Here is a 17,176-nt window from a genome sequence, read left to right as displayed (position 1 = left end):
ATAGTGGAATCACATTTTTATTCTCTCTCACTCTGATATAGTGTGCACACATGCACTCACTCACTCACGCACACACAAACGTAGAGCAGAGCAGACAGATGGGGGCGGGGGGGGGTAAGCTGACAGGATCTGTGCTCTCTGTATGGCTGATTAGACTCAGGGGAGTGGGATCTGCTGCACAGTGTGAGTCTGAGCCGTGAGCTCCATGCTAAGACACTGCTTATATTCTGCTGAAGCACATTAGAAGTGAAGTGAAGTGGAACCGTGTCCTCACGGAGAAATAACCAGAGCCAAGTGATCAGAGGTCAAACAGAGGTATAGTAACAGGTCATGGGCTGCGCAATATAATTTCTACTGAGAAATTACTAAAACAGTTGAAATGAATATGCAACAACTGATTGAGAGACATTTATATTAAAAAAACAAAAATGTCATTTATTTAAACTTCTTCCTCATATACAACATTTTGCATGTTAAAATCACAACAAATGTAAGTGTTCAGCAACAGATTTGAGCAAATAAGAAATAAATAATTGAAGAGTAAATGAAAAAAGCTACTACTGTACCTAGTTATGTTATCAAACATTCACATTTCTAGTTTTACAGCACATTTATCAGCAAACTAATTACAAAAACAAGTTTAAAATGATAGTTGATTCAACATTACCGTACAATCGCTAGAGTTATTCAGTAGACAGTATACGAAGTCTAATCCCCTTGGTCAGCTTTTAATTGAAGTCCATACAAACTCATTTACATTTCAGTGCACAACAGATGACCTGATTTACAAAAGGAGAGAATAAGCACTGCAATCCCTAACATTGCCAGGGGAACCTTTACCTAGACTAATAGTACCTGTTGCTGCATCAGCAACAAGACAAAAAGCTGTGCTATCAAAAACGCATCACAGAAATAAAATGCAGCAACTAAGACAATCCGGAAGCTAGACACAGCTGCCATCTTGGAATAGTCCAAACGATAAAAGAGAAAAAGAGAGAGTCAAACAAAGGCGATACGCTATAGTAATAAAAATCCTGTCCTTTATCACTCTGCCATGTGTTAGCAAAGCAGAAAAATACAAAAACAAATCTTTTATGACTTTTATATGACTTTTGCACCAAAATGGCAAAAGTGTGTCTGTGTGTGCTGGTGGAGGGGTGGCCTGGGCCAGGCCTACTTCACCACATGTAGTAGCTGCGTGTGGTGTCCACGGGGGAGGGCTTGCTCTCTGTACCGCCCTCCTTGTCCTTCTCACTGTCTGCCTCCCATAGGTTGATGAGGGGCGGGTAGAGCTCATTGAGGGGGATGGAGGAGGTCTTCTGCATGTACTTCTTCAGGGAGTGGTGGTAGTTCTTCCTCTTCCAGCGCCGGGCCACATACACCCCCACAGTAGTCAGGCTGAGGAAGGCCAGCATGGTGGCCATGACGGCTAACAGGGCGGCACTAGGTCTCTGGTCCAACACGTCCAGGGTGAAGGTGACGCTGCGCGTGGTCACGTTGACGCACGACTTGTGGGTCTGCAGGTGAATGTTGGAAACAGTGAGGCACACCTCGTACTCGGTGGCCGGCTGCAGGTGGGTCAGGTTGTACTCGTGCACGTCGACGGGCACGCGTGCAGTGTAGGTGATGTGGGGGTTGTCAATCTTCATGGTGGCCGATGCCCACTTGAGGTTGGAGGTCATGACGTTGGAGTTGATCTTCCAGGAGACCAGAATGGAGTGGGACTCGGTCTGCTTGACGTAGATCTTCATCACCTCGGCACTGTCCAGCAGGGTGCCATTGACGCGGATGGTGGTGACGCGTGTGTCGGCGCCCTCTGTGTTCTGGGCTATGCAGGTGTAGCGACCGGAGTCCTCCACCTGGACGTGGGACAGTTGCAGGGTGCCCTCACTGCTCAGGTGGTACCGCTCCGACACCGTGTCCACTGTTATCTTGCTCCCCATAGGAGACACCCAGTATATCTCTGGCTCGGGCTCAGCAATAGCCCTGCAGTCCAGGCTGACACTCATGCCCAGCTCAAGGCTCAGGTGGCTTGGGAAGGTGTCGTGGGAGATGAAAGGCAGGCACTGCTCTGGGGAGTCCGGCAGCTTCACCTCTCTGACCCGCTGGCCCCGGAGCTCGGGCGGCGAGGTACACAGCATAGCCAGGGGCTCCATGAAGCGCACGCTGGTCCTGTTGGAGCTCATCCACTGGATGACACAGTCGCAACGTAGTGGGTTGCTGTGCAGGCTGATCTCGCGGAGGTTGGGCAGCGCCTCAACGGTGTGCTGGTAGACAGAGTTGAGGGCATTGTTGTTTAGCATCAGGCTCTCCAGGGAGGACACGTCCCTGAAGGCCGTCCGGTGCACGTAGGACAACTTGGGGTTGTTAGTGGCCTCCAGCTTGGTCAGCTCAGGCAGGTTGTCCAGGGCGTAAGAGTCGATGGATACCAGGTCAGCCATGTTGTTGATACCAAGCTCCTTCAGACGCAGCATGTTCCTGAAGTCTCCCTCATGGATCTTGTGCACTGGGTTCTTGTTCAGGTCTAGGAATTTCAGGTTGGGCACTTTCTGCAGGGCCAGCTGGGGCACCCGGACCAGCTTGTTGTCGTAGAAGGATAGGCTCTCCAGGTTATCCAGGCCCACCAGAGCATTCCCAGGAATGTCGGTGAGGTCCATGCAGGCCAGGACCAGGCTCCTCAGGCTCCCCAGTGGCTTGAAGTTCATGTCCAGGATGCCAATGACAGGATTCTCTCCGATCATCAGGATCTCCAGGTTGGGCGTTGCCTCGAACCAGCGGTTGTCGATAACCCGGAGCCTGTTGGAGTTGAGGTGGAGGCGCAGCAGGCTATGCAGACCGGAGAAAGCCCCAGGGGCGATGGTGCTGATCTGGTTGTGGTTGATGTAGAGTTCCTGTAGGTTGCTGAGGTCCTGCAGGCAGTGGTCAGGCAGCTGGCTAATCTGGTTCTCCTCCAGGTGAAGGGTGGTAAGCTGGTTCATGTTGGCCAGGCCCACAGCCTCCATTGTGCTGAAGTTGTTCTGGGACAGGTCCAGCTCCGTCAGGTTGAACAGGGCCTCTAGCTCCCCGCTGGTGTGGGCGATGGAGTTGCTCTGGAGCAGCAGCACCTGGGTGTCAGAAGACAGGTTGGAGGGGATGTGTGTCAGCCGCAAGTCGTTGCAGTCCACCGTGGCCGCCTCCCTGTAGGTGGACTGGGGGGTGAACCAGGGGCGCACCTCACACACACACAGCCGCGGGCACTCCCCGCCCTGCACCAGGGGCAACAGCAGCCCCACACACAGCCATGCCAGCGGGGGCCAGAGGAGGGGGCTTGGAGCCATGTTGTCTGCTCTCTGTCTGGTCACACTGAACTTAGGAGGAGAGGCAGGGTTCCCGAGGACAGCCTGGAAGATAGGTGTGGGGTCATGGGCATCAGTGTCCTCCCTGCTTATAGTGGGTTTTTTCTAGAGCTGCAGTCCATCCACAGTTAGTGTGAGAGTGCGAGCAGTCCGCAATGATTGCAAGTGTGTGTGCGTTTCAGAAGGGGGCCAGGGGATGTTCAGGGTTGTCCTCTTCCTCCACTCATGTGTTTTTCTCTCTTCTCACAATTCTGCTGAATAAGTCTGCAACACACAAAAACCAAGAGAGGTATTAGAAGTCTGCAACAATGGTGAATGCATTACATTGTTCCATTATCATCCCAGAAACAGATGGTGATTTAGATAAAGAATATATATAGAGGAAGAGGGAGACTGCGAGATAAGAGGCAGGCGGTGAGGGATTGAGAGTTCCCGGTGAGAGATAAAAGCCATAAAACATATCAGACAGTGAGTTGCATTTCATTAAACACAGCTGATATTGACAAGGCTTCCCAGCTAGCACATAACATTCTGAGAACCTCTTACATCTTGGCGAGATCCTGGTTGTCCTATGGTTATTTTGCATACAATCTTCCCACAACTTTCTGAGAATGGTACAAGATAGTTGCTTGGCTTTGGAACATCCTTAGCCCATTTAGGGACTTTTCAAAAAACTTTATTTTCTTGGTTTTTCATTACTTTAACAGAATGTTTCTTAAAAGTTCACACATGGTTACATTTAAAATAAATGTAGGTTATGTTCCAGGAACGTTTGCCAACTGGTTTGACATTGGGAATGTCCTCAAATAGTTCAGAGACCATTAAGAAACAATGTTCTTCTGTGGGAACTGTATTATTTCAGCATAACGTTTCCTCATGGGTCTATTCAAAGTCATGTTCTCAAATTGGACGTTAAGAAAACATTCCATAAAAACCACAAGAAAACTGAAGTTATGTTCAGAGAATGTTATTTAAAAACATATACCATTCTCAGCATCAACAAAACTCTTTCTATGATCTTGTTAAAGATGCACCATGCAAAAATTGCTCCGCCATTTCCTGGTTGCTAAAATTCTATATACATTTTTGTCACATAAATTTCAGTTAATGTGACAAAACCAGCAAGTATAGTGTAGAGAATCCTCGTACCATCTAAACCACTGTGAAATATATATTTTTTCATTACCAAAAATATTGCATTTTCAGCTGTTTGAAGCTGGTGTACAAAATCGAAAGAAAAATATGCAAAAATTAAACATAAGAACGGCAAACATATAAATAACGCACATAGAACAGATTTGACTGTTAAACAGTCATCACTAGCTGGCCTCCGCCCAGTCCTCTGAACCTTACACTGAACCCAAACGCGCGAGTGCGTCTCTTGCATAAATTGATTTTGTCCCCCTACACCAAACGTGATCACTACACGCAGGTTAAAATATCAAAACAAACTACATTAATTAACCAATTACATTAATTTGGGAACAGGTCGAAAAGCATTAAACATTTATGGCAATTTCGCTAGTTAGCTTGCACTTGCTAGCTAATTTGTCCTATTTAGCTAGCTTGCTGTTGCTAGCTAATTTGTCCTGGTATATAAACATTGAGTTGTATATTTTACCTGAAATGCACAAGGTCCTCTACTCAGACAATTAATCCACACATAAAATGGTCAACTGAATCGTTTCTACTCATCTCTCCTCCTCCCAGGCATTTTCATCTTTGAACTTATATGGTGATTGGCATCTAAACATTCATAGTATTACTACACCAACCGGCAACACAGTTCGTCTTTCAATCACCCACGTGGGTATAACCAATGAGGAGACGACACGTGGGTACCTGCTTCTATAAACCAATGAGGAGATGGGAGAGGCAGGACTTGCAGCGCGATCTGCGTCAGAAATAGAAAGGAGTTCTATTTTAGCACTTGGCAACGCAGACGCTCGTTGACACGCGCGAGCAGAGTGGGTGCAATAATTGAATAACATTGATTTCTACACTTATTTTGCAACACTCGCGCACGCGACGCGAGTGGTGTGGTCAGCCTATTAGACTGCTGCCCTACGTACATAGTCATTGAACACTATGTGTATACTGTATTCATGTTATATAACTACTGCTGTACACACCTTTTCTATTCACATACTGTCTATACATACCATTCACATACAGTACACATATACACTCAGTGGCCAGTTAATTAGATACATCAATCAAGTACTGGGTCGGACACCCCTTTGCTTCCAGAAAAGCCTGAATTATTCGGGGCTTGGAAATGTTGCTCAATTGGTATCAAGGAACCCAATGTGTGCCAGGAAAACCTTCCCCACAACATTACACCACCGCCACCAGCCTGTATCGTTGACACCAGGCAGGATGGGGCCATGGACTCTTAAGCCAAATCCTGACTCTGCCTGCAGCATTATGAAACAGGAACCGGAATTCGTCCGACTAGGCTGTTTTTCCACTCCTCAATTGTCCCGAATTGGTGAGCATGTGCCCACCGGATCCACTTCTTGTTTTTAGCTGATAGAAGAGGAACCCATTGTGGTCGTCTGCTATAATAACCCATCCTTTACAAGGACCGACGAGCTGTGCGTTCCGAGATGCCGTTCTGCACACCACTGTTATACAAAGCCGTTATTTGCCTGTTTGCGGCCCGTCTGTTAGCTTGCATGATTTTTGCCATTCTCCTTCGACCTCTCATCAACTAAATGTTTTCACCCACAGGACTGCCGCTGACTGGATGTTTTTTGTTTGTCAAACCATTTTCGGTAAGCCCTACACCCTACTGTGCGTGAAAAGCCCCGGAGAACCGGCCAATTCTGAGGTACTGGAACTAGCGTGCCTGGCAGGCACCAACGATCATGCCACGCTCAAAGTCGCTTAGGTCACTTGTTTTGCCAAATCTAACATTCAATTGAACAGTAACGGAATGCCTCTCTGCCTGCTTTATATAGCAAACCATGGCCACGTGACTCACTGTTTGTAGGAGTGAACCATTTTCGTGAACTGGGTGGTGTACCTAATAAACTGTTCACTGAATGTATATTTATATTCCGGACTCTGGTCTGGAAGGTAATTTCCTGAAATTCTATCCATTTTGCCATGGGGTGTTGTACTGGGTATTTAAAGGGTAACTGTACCTGCTGATTTGGCCTCATTTCTTGGCTTGCTTCTCAAGAAATGCTGGCAGCCATGACAGAAGCCAAATGTGAGTTGGCTTGGGGGTGAGGTTTGATGTCTGTGTTTCTTGGGGGTGTGTCCTTGCCATCACCAAGACACACCTATCTGTCAGATCTTTCCAGCAGCTGTTTTCCTCCACTCAATCATAACAAACAAACCTCCTGCAGGTTGAGTTCAATAACTACAGGCAGATAGATGTATGGTGAGATGACGGAGGAAGCTTTGAATAGGTCAGTAGCCTACAGAGTAATATGAAAAGAATGCAATTGCTGAATTTATGTAGATATTCTAAACTAAGTGTTTTGCTAACTTTCAAATGTAGCAACAGGTCCGTGTTGAATAAACATACCATAGAAGCAATGTTCTGCTAATATAACAATGCACACCTTTCACCTTTCATTGTCATGCCCAGCCGATACAGATACAGTGCCAATCAACATTTTGTCTGGTGGTATTGGGGCTACCTTGGCAAACATGTCAGAGTGGTCATACCTTCCAATGTTGTTTTCCGTATACAACAGGAGTTCCCTGATCCTGCTGCAGAATACACAGGGTTTCTCCCTCCCCATATTGACTGATACCATTCAATAATTTAAAAAAGACAATGCAAGTAAAAGTTGTGACAAGTAAAACATTTATGCCGAGTGCCAGGTCTCTTTCGTATAGAGTTGATCAGGCTGTAAATTGTGGCCTGTGGAATGTTGTCCCACTCCTCTTTAATGGCTGTACGAAGTTGCTGGATATTGGCGAGAACTGGAACACGCTGTTGTACACGTCGATCCAGAGCCTCCCAAACACACTCAATGGGTGACATGCTTGGTAAGTATGCAGGCCATGGAAGAACTGGGACATTTTCAGCTTCCAGAAATTGTGTACAGATCCTTGCGACATGAGCCTGTGCATTATCATGCTGAAACATGAGGTGATGGTGGTGGATGACTGGCACGACAATGGGCTTTGGGATTTCGTCACGGTATCTCTGTGCATTCAAATTGCCATCCATAAAATGCAATTGTGTTTGTTGTCCGTAGTTTATGCCTGCCCATACTATAACCCCACCACCACCATGGGGCACTCTGTTCACAACGTTGACATCAGCAAACCACTCGTCCACACGATGCCATACACACTGTCTGCCATCTGCCCGGTACAGTTGAAACCGAGATTAATCCGTGAAGCACACACTTCTCCAGCGTGCAAGTGGCCAGAGAAGATGAGCATTGGTCCACTGAAGTCAAACCCACAGTTTCATCAGCTGTCTGGGTGGCTGGTTTCAGATGATCCCGCAGCTGAAGAAGCCGGATGTGGAGGTCCTGGGCTGGGGTGGTTATACGTGAGCTGCGGTTATTAGGCTGGTTGGACGCACTGCCAATTTCTCTAAAACAACGTTGGAGGCGTATGGTAGAGAAATGAACATTCAATTCTCCGGCAACAGCTCTGGTGGACATTCCTGCTGTCAGCATGCCAATTGCATGTTCCCTCAAATCTTGAGACATCTGTGGCATTGTGTTGTGACAAAACTGCACATTTTATAGTGGCCTTTTATTGTCCCCAGCACAAGGTGTACCTTTGTTCTGAACATGCTGTTTAATCAGCTTCTTGATATGCCTGTCAGGGATGTAAACAAATTTGTGCACAAAATTTGAGAGAAATAAGCTTTTTGGAACATTTCTGGGATCTTTTATTTCAGCTTGTGAAACAACACTTTACATGTTGCGTTCATATTTTTGTTCAGTGTAGTTTATCAAGCCGGGTATTTTTTAATACAACTTTTCATATGACACACATTACCTGTTGTTGTTGATGAAGCCGTCTGTGTCGTCAGGAAAGTAACTCTGGTCACTATTTGAGGCCTCATGATGGCGTGTCCAGGAGGAATTTTAACGTCTGTTCTCAGGAGGTTTAAAAAACTTATATGTTCCCACAACTTCCAAGGAACCAAATGTGCTAGCTGGGTTTTAACCTAAATAACAGCATGAATAACTAATTCATATCTGCTAAATAGGCTACTGACAGCGCAACATTTCAGTGAAACTGAGAGTAATAGATTTAGTTTGCTGCTGACAAAGTGAAAATAAACAGTCACACCGGTATGTTAGAATACATTTATGAGTCAAATACATGCACACCAGGTTTTGTGCAGACCTGGTTTCAAATACTATTTGAAATCATTTTGAATACTTTAGCTGTGTTTGATTGACCTTGCCTGTTTCAATGGGAACAATAGACAAGTCCCAAAAGTAAAAATCCCACCGAAACAGCAGATGTTTAAAATATTTGAAAGATTTCAAATAGTATTTGAGCCCAGGTCTGGTTCTATGTTTGGACTGAAATGCCTGACATTCTGTATAGTTTCTCAGCGGAGGGTTAGGCTAGAGATATCACCCAGCCTACACAGCACCAGCCTGCAGACTTCTTGGGGACTCATTTGATATGGCTAACAGTGTAGAATACATCTGTGAAATTACTCTTGTTGCTGTGCTTTTGTGCAGAGGTTAGTTTCTGTCTTTTAAACAAGCTTTTACTCAGCCAAAAACAGGTGAAAAAAATCCAACACTGAGTTTAAGTTAATCAGTCCGAATGTCAATCAACCTGACTGCTCTGGCCTGTTAGGGGCAGGTTACCTCTGATGAACAAAAGCTAGAAAAAATGAGTGAGTCAGAGATTTCAGTAAAGTACTTCATCATATCGGTGTCCTCCTAATTCTCCTCCTTTTTATATCAAATAAGGAGCATACTACATACATTAACTGTGACATGTACTAGTCCGGCTGTTCTAACAGCTGGGTGAGTGAAGGGTGTTATAAATCATACTGCACATCCAACAATAAGACTATAAAATCTGAGTTCACATTGTATTGAATTTGTATTAAATACACATTGTGTGCATATGGCTCACTATATTTGTGTACAGAAGACCTGTCTTGTTGTTCAGAAAATGTTTAATATTATGGTCCAGAATTGTAATGCATATCAATGTATACAGTGCCTTCAGAAAGTATTCACACCCCTTGGCTTTTTACACATTTGTTGTGTTACAGCCTGAATGCATAATTGATTACATTTAGATTTTTTTGTCACTCGCCTACACACAATATCCCATAATGTCAAAGTGGAATTATGTTTTTCGTAATTTTGACAAATTAATAAAAAAATGAAAGGCTGGAATGTCTTGAGTCAATAAGTATTGATTTTGTTGTGGCAAGCCTAAATATGTTCAGGAGTAAAAATGTGCTTAGCAAGTAACATAATAAGTTGCATGGACTCACTGTGTGCAATAATGTTTTTTAACATGATATTTTAAGGACTCTCACATCTCTGTACCCCACACATACAATTATCTGTAAGGTCCCTCGGTTGAGCAGTGAATTTCAAACACAGATTCAACCACAAAGACCAGGAAGGTTTTCCAATGCCTCGCAAAGACGGGCATATATTGGTAGATGGGCAAAAAAAAGCAGACATTGAACATTCCTTTGAGCATGGTGAAGTTATTAATTCACTTTGGATGGTGTATCAATACACCAGGTCACTACAAAGATACAGGCGTCCTTCCTAACTCAGTTGCCGGAGAGGAAGAAATCGCTCAGGGATTTCACCATGATGCCAATGGTGACTTTAAAACAGTTACAGAGTTTAATGGCTGTGATAGGAGTAACTACAACAACATTGTAGTTATGCCACAATACTAACCTAGTAGACAGAGTAAAAAGAAGGAAGCCTGTACAGAATACAAATATTCCAAAACATGCATCCTGTTTGCAACAAGTCACTAAAGAAACACTGCAAAATATGTGGCAAAGCAATTAACTTTTTGTCCTGAATACAAAGTGTTATGTTTGGGGCAAATCCAAGACAACATATTATTGAGTACCACTCTCCATATTTGCAAGCATAGTGGTGGCTGCATCACGTTATGGGTATGCTTGTAATCGTTAAGGACTGGGGAGTTTTTCAGGATAAAAAATAAATGGAAAGGAGCTAAGTGCAGGCAAAATCCTGCTTTCCACCAGACACTGGGAGATGAATTAATCTTTCAGCAGGACAATAACCTAAAACACAAGGCCAAATCTATACTGGAGTTGCTTACCAAGAAGATACTGAATGTTCCTGAGTGGCTGAGTTACAGTTTTAACTTAAATCTAATTGAAAATCTATGGCAAGACCTGAAAATGTTTGTCTAGCAATGATGGACAACCAATTTGACAGAGATTAAAGCATTTTGAAAACATTATGGCAAATGTTGCACATTCCAGGTGTGGAAAGCTCTTAGAGACTTACCCAGCAAGACTCACAGCTGTAATTGCTGCCAAAGGTGATTCTACAAAGTATTGACTCAGGGGTGTGGGGATATTTCTGTATTGTCATTTTTTTTTAAATGCTAAAATGTCTAAAAACATGTTTTCATTTGGTCATTATGAGGTATTGTGTGTAGGTGGTTGAGAAAAAAATTTGGATTAATCCATTTTGAATTCAAGCTGTAGGCACTAAATGTATATTAGTAGATTAGAGAGTGGTAGACTAAATGTATGATGCATATTTGATATGTATATTTGTTCGTATCAGAGGTGTATTGTGGATATGAACTCGGCCACCCTGATGTACAATATTCTGTGTCCGTCTCTTCAGAGATTACCTACATGTTACTCTCCCCCAGGGGAATATCTGCCTATGCTACTGTGCCGGCACAGTGACAGAGGAAGATCCTTTTGGTGTGGCAGCAGCAGCCAGTGCTCGCTGATCTGACTGTGGGAACATTACTTACACAACCAGGGTGGGTAGAGAGAGGAAAAATGCTTGGCTCGACATAGTTTTAAAGGGAGACTCGATTTTCAAGACATGTCTCTAGAAAGCACCGGCAACACAGGTGGGTAGAAATCAATTAGAGGCCTGGAACCTCTGGGCTGTGACTTTGCCAGCACCGGGCTGGGCCCAGGGTGGTGGGATGGATGTGGGTGGACGGGCAGGGCTGAGGCCAGCGTGTTGGTAGTGGCAGGGCTGGTCTGACAGGTCTAGCCCCAGAGGACAGGGAGCATTCAGAAGCCCTTCACCGCCACCGTGCCAGCGCCTCACATCTATTTCAGATGAGCCACTGGCACTGCTGCGGTCTCTTCTTTCCCCAACACATTTAGGAGGCCCAATTATGGAAATGAAACACAGCAGTTTATTCTTCCTCTCCATGTGATCGTAAGGCCTGTCAGGGGGAAATATGTTTTTCCTATATCAGTTTGGTGATGTCAGTGATAAAGGTATTTCCACTGTAGTGGTAAAAACCTCTGTGCTGCTGTGAGAGTAGTGTTCTCAGCAGGTGACAGGTCAATGTAGGTATGATGGGGATGAACTACCATGTACAGTATGATCTGCACATGATCTATGACTATGCCTCTTCTCTGCCTGCCCTGCCTGGGGATATTCAAATCAGTGACAGTGGAAAATAACACTGCATTATCATAAACAGACATGACAGTGATGAGCACAGGGCAGGCCCTAGTAACTCCTATCCATTTGAGCATTTGAGCATTTGAGCATTTTTCTCACAAATGAAACCAAATCCATCGCTATCCAGGCTAATTTGTTTTCAATACTGGGGAAAGGGATGATTAAATCCCAGCCTTTTAGGCAAGGTGAAACACTTTGTATCTGTTCAGGCAGGATTCAAGTGGGTGTGCGTGTGTGAAGCTATTACAGCTGAGGATGGCAATATATCTCTTCAACCTGGAGGAATAATCAGCCTCCCATAACTCTCCTGGTCCTGTGTTCTCTGGGTCCTGCAGCTCCTACACTGAGAATAAACCACAGTGTTCCTCAGCCTCCAGTCTAAGTCAGATACTCATAAAATAACACATTGATCCTCAAAAACACACTCCGCACAGCCTGAAATGGTGTGTGTGTGTGTGTGTGTGTGTGTGTGTGTGTTTACACATCAAAACCTGACAACCATGTCTCTGAGTTTCAATATTAACATAGAACAGGTTTTGTTTGATTTCTCTCTTTTCTTTCATGTGTGATTTCTCATCTACATTCAGCGCAAATCTGGCAGAAACACAAAGCACAAGGATGTGAGACTGACAGGAACTCACAGCTTTGATTCAGCATATTGCAGGTGTGGTATTTATACTGACTCAAACAAAACGTAGTAATACAGAACATATAACAGAATGACAGTCCCAGTGTTTCATGTCTGCATATTTTAACAATGATCACAACATGGAATCTACATATCCATAACCCAACGCCTGATCAAAGGCCTATCTGCCAGTACAAATTCTCAATTTGTTTTTCTAGTCAGTGTGGGAGAAACAAGGTTCAGTACTGTATACTGGATACAATATATACGATGTGAAGTCCATTAGAGTATCCATTATCTGGTGAGTATCCTATTTTTATGGCTGTTACCGTGAGAAACTCCCACACCTCTTAGATACCGTTCCAATAGCCATGATGATCCATATCATTATTCAAATAAAATGACCCGGGAATACAGAGAGCCATCTCAATGATTCATATACTGTGACTGAACTGGAACATTGGGGCTTTACATCCTCTTCCTCTTCTCAGGGCTCAGGAAAGAACAATATAGAGATCTCAAAGTCATATCTCCCCCTCTATCCATCCATCAACCTATCTAACCATCTATTCATCTACCTATCTATGCACCTACAGTTGAAGTCCAAAGTTTACATACACTTAGGTTGGAGTCATTAAAACTCGTTTTTCAACCACTCCACAAATTTCTTATTAACAAACTATAGTTTTGGCAAGTTGGTTAGGACATCTACTTTGTGCATGACACAAGTCATTTTTCCAAAAATTCCTTACAGACAGATTATTATACTGTATCACAATTCCGGTGGGTCAGAAGTTTACATAAACTAAGTTGATTGTGACTTTAAACAGCTTTGAAAATTCCAGAAAATTATGTCATGGCTTTAGAAGTTTCTGATAGGCTAATTGACATAATTTGAGTCAATTGGAGGTGTACCTGTGGATGTATTTCAAGGCCTACCTTCAAACTCAGTGCCTCTTTGCTTGATTTCATGGGAAATTCAAAATAAATCAGCCAAGACCTCAGAAAAAATGGTAGACCTCCACAAGTCTGGTTCAACCTTGGGAGCAATTTCCAAATGCCTGAAGGTACCACGTTCTTATGAACAAACAATAGTACGCAAGCATAAACACCATGGGACCACGTAGCTGTCATACTGCTCAGGAAGGAGACGCGTTCTGTCTCCTAGAGATGAACGTACTTTGGTGCGAAAAGTGCAAATCAATCCCAGAACAACAGCAAAGGACCTTGTGAAGATGTTGGAGGAAACAGGTACAAATGGTCTGATGAGACAAAAATATAACTTTTTGGTCTAAACTCCACTCGCCGTGTTTAGAGGAAGAAGAAGGATGAGTACAACCCCAAGAACACCATCCCAACCGTGAAGCATGGAGGTGGAAACATCATTCTTTGGGGATGCTTTTCTGCAAAGGGGACAGGACGACTGCACCGTATTGAGGGGAGGATGGATGGGGCCATGTATCGCGAGATCTTGGCCAACAACCTCCTTCCCTCAGTAAGAGCATTGAAGATGGGTCGTGGCTGGGTCTTCCAGCATGACAACAACCCGAAACACACAGCCAGGGAAACTAAGGAGTGGCTCCGTAAGAAGCATCTCAAGGTCCTGGTGTGGCCTAGCCAGTCTCCAGACCTGAACCCAATAGAAAATCTTTGGAGGGAGCTGAAAGTCCATATTGCCCAGCGACAGCCCCGAAACCTGAAGGATCTGGAGAAGGTCTGAATGGAAGAGTGGGCAAAAATCCCTGCTGCAGTGTGTGCAAACCTGGTCAAGAACTACAGGAAACATATGATCTCTGTAATTGCAAACAAATGTTTCTGTACCAAATAGTAAGTTCTGCTTTTCTGATGTATGAAATACTTATGTCATGCAATAAAATGCAAATGAATGACTTAAAAATCATACAATGTGATTTTCGTTTTTGATTCCGTCTCTCACAGTTGAAGTGTACCTATGATACAAATTACAGACCTCTACATGCTTTGTAAGTAGGAAAACCTGCAAAATCGGCAGTGTATCAAATACTTGTTCTCCCCACTGTATATCCAAAATGTCCATTTATTTGGCGCGTTTGGCGCGTTTGATCTTGATACTTTTGTAATACCACTTTAGGTATTTTTAAACGTTAATAATCGATCAAATTGAAGACGGGTCTATCTGTTTTCAATACAGGACAACAACAAACTGATGCTACTTTTCTAGTCTGTCCAACACTCAACAGTGGTACACTGTTTCAAGATGGCCGTACTTCTTCATTTCACAAAGGAATAACCTCAACCATTTTCCAAAGACTGGTGACATCCAGTGGAAGCGGTAGGAACTGCAAACAAGTGCCTGAGAAATCCAGTTCCCCAATGGAAACTCATTGAATTGACAGTGACCTCAAATTGATTTTTTTCTGAATGGTTAGTCCTCTGGGTTTTGCCTGCTACATAAGTTGTTATACTCACAGACATGATTCAAACAGTTTTATTAACTTCAGTGTTTTCTATCCAAATCTACTAATAATATGCATATCTTATATTCTTGGAATGAGTTGCAGGAAGTTGAACGCTATTTATCCAAAAGTGAAATTGCTGCCCCCTATCCCAAAGAAGTTTTAAGGACAACAAAATCAGGGTATTGGAGTGGCGATCAGAAAGCCCTGAACTCAATCGTATAGAAAATCTGTGGGCAGAACTGAAAAAGCGTGTGCAAGCAAGGAGGCCTACAAACCTGACTCAGTTACACCAGCTCTGTCAAGAGGAATGGGCCAAAAGTCACCCAACATATTGTGGGAAGCTTGGAAGGCTATCCAAAATGTTTGACCCAAGTTAAACAGTTTAAAGGCAATGCTACCAAATACTAATTGAGTGTTTGTTAACTTCTGACCCACTGGGAATGTTATGAAATAAATAAAAGCTGAAATAAATCATTCTCTCTACTATTATTCTGACATTTCACATTCTTAAAATAAAGTGGAGATCCTAACTGACCTAAGACAGGGACATTTTACTAGGATTAAATGTCAGGGATTGTGAAAAACTGAGTTTAAATGTATTTGGCGAAGGTGTATGTAAACTTCCGACTTCAACTGTATCTATCGGTCTGTCTGTCTATACACTGCATCTTTTATATCCAGCCATCTATCAGGCAAACTAATTTTTGTCTCTCTCTCCCCTCATCTCTCTTTCTTCCTCGCTCCTTCCCTCTCTCTTCTCTTAAATTGGAGGAGACAGGCGAGGTAATCGCTGTTTTCACGCTGAAGCCATAAAACTCAGACACCTGGCACCAGACTCCTGGAGGGCTGGCAGCTCTGTGGGGGGTTGTATCCGGTCTGACCGAACGCTACCACAGTGTGTGTGTTCATGCGTGTGTGTGTGTGTGTGGGGGGGGGGATTGATAATGACAGGTCACCTCTAGGGCTGTTTCGGTGACCGTTTTGCCGCCACACCGGCAGTCATGAGTCATGACCACAGTCAAATTCCATGTGACCGTTTAGTCACGGTAACTGGTAACTAGGCTTCTCCAAGCTCTGATGCTGCTGATGGTCATTCGTAGCCTACCAAACCTGATAACTGCCTGGTACTTGGCACTCTATTGTCCCTCGAACCACTGACATCAATGCAAATGTATTCGAAAATCTAATCAAACACTCCATGAGAGCCCATGAGCTCATGTTGTGCCATATTTCTATTTACATTTTTTTGTCTTATTTTTTTGTTGTTACTTTTACCCCGTTTTCTCCCCAATTTCGTGGTATCCAATTGGTAGCTACAGTCTTGTCTCATCGCTGAAACTCCCATTTGGGACTTGGGAGAGGCGAAGGTCGAGAGCCGTGCATCCTCCGAAACACAATCCAACCAAGCCACACTGCTTCTTGACACAATGCCCACTTAACCCGGAAGCCAGCCGCACCAATGCGTCGGAGGAAACACCATGCACTTAGCAAACCGTGTCAGCGTGCACTGCACCCGGCCCGCCACAGGCGCAATATTTCTATAGTCTATGCAATTGCTTGAAAAAACAGAGTTTTGAAGGCCTCTATTAAAAAGAGAAGGATCCCATCAGCTTTCTATAGGCTAGGCCTACTATATTTATTCATCAACTTTCTTAACATTAAGCACATTGCTTTGCCTTACAACAGGAGACTAGCCTACCTGGCTGGCATGAAAATGAACAACGGGAAAAGTATCCTCAATTCCAAATTTAGGTGCATAGATGACATGTATTTTTTTTACCCATGCCCCTGTTACCGAGATAGGTGACTGAATATTCCATTCTAAATCAAAACTAATTTCACACATATTATTTAGTATATGTAAAGACAACATTGAATTAAGAATAGTCTGATCGGTGCCAATATTATCAGCTGATGTGTTATCACGTGTGAATGACGGCAAGCATGTGCAGTAAGACAAGAAACAGTGCATTCATTTTTTGCCGATTTTCTTCAAATCATAGTCGCACACTTCATGTAGCGTAGCCCATAGGCCAAAATGTTTTGATCAGGTTTGTATCACAACTAAAGTGGCCAAATAACTACTTAAAATTAAGCACATGAATCCGCTTTACAACCGTTGTAGAGCCTAACTGGCAATCATAGGCG

The 17,176-nt window shown here is 43.8% G+C and overlaps 1 protein-coding gene across 5 annotated transcripts in view; it reads right to left on the bottom strand.

The window, feature by feature from the left end:
- Positions 1 to 408: 408 nt before the first annotated feature.
- The window catches only part of LOC100136832 (leucine rich repeat neuronal 1), a 38,000-nt gene continuing 21,232 nt past the window's right edge, over positions 409 to 17,176 (bottom strand). For 4 of the 5 annotated variants that reach the window (XM_021567418.3, XM_021567416.3, XM_021567419.3 and 1 more), the window contains one exon: positions 409 to 3,599. In XM_021567418.3, the coding sequence (XP_021423093.1) occupies positions 1,179 to 3,317 (2,139 nt within the window). In that variant the 5' untranslated portion in view covers positions 3,318 to 3,599 and the 3' untranslated portion in view covers positions 409 to 1,178. Of the gene's footprint in view, positions 3,600 to 17,176 lie in introns of those variants that run through there. The other variant, NM_001124736.1, reaches the window with a different exon arrangement.

The sequence above is a fragment of the Oncorhynchus mykiss genome, chromosome 17, assembly GCF_057628025.1.
Source record: "Oncorhynchus mykiss isolate SJ-2025 chromosome 17, ASM5762802v1, whole genome shotgun sequence".
In the NCBI taxonomy this organism is placed as follows: Eukaryota; Metazoa; Chordata; class Actinopteri; order Salmoniformes; family Salmonidae; genus Oncorhynchus; species Oncorhynchus mykiss.
Note: the sequence above shows the minus strand (reverse complement) of the source record. Positions and strands in the feature narration are given on the sequence as shown.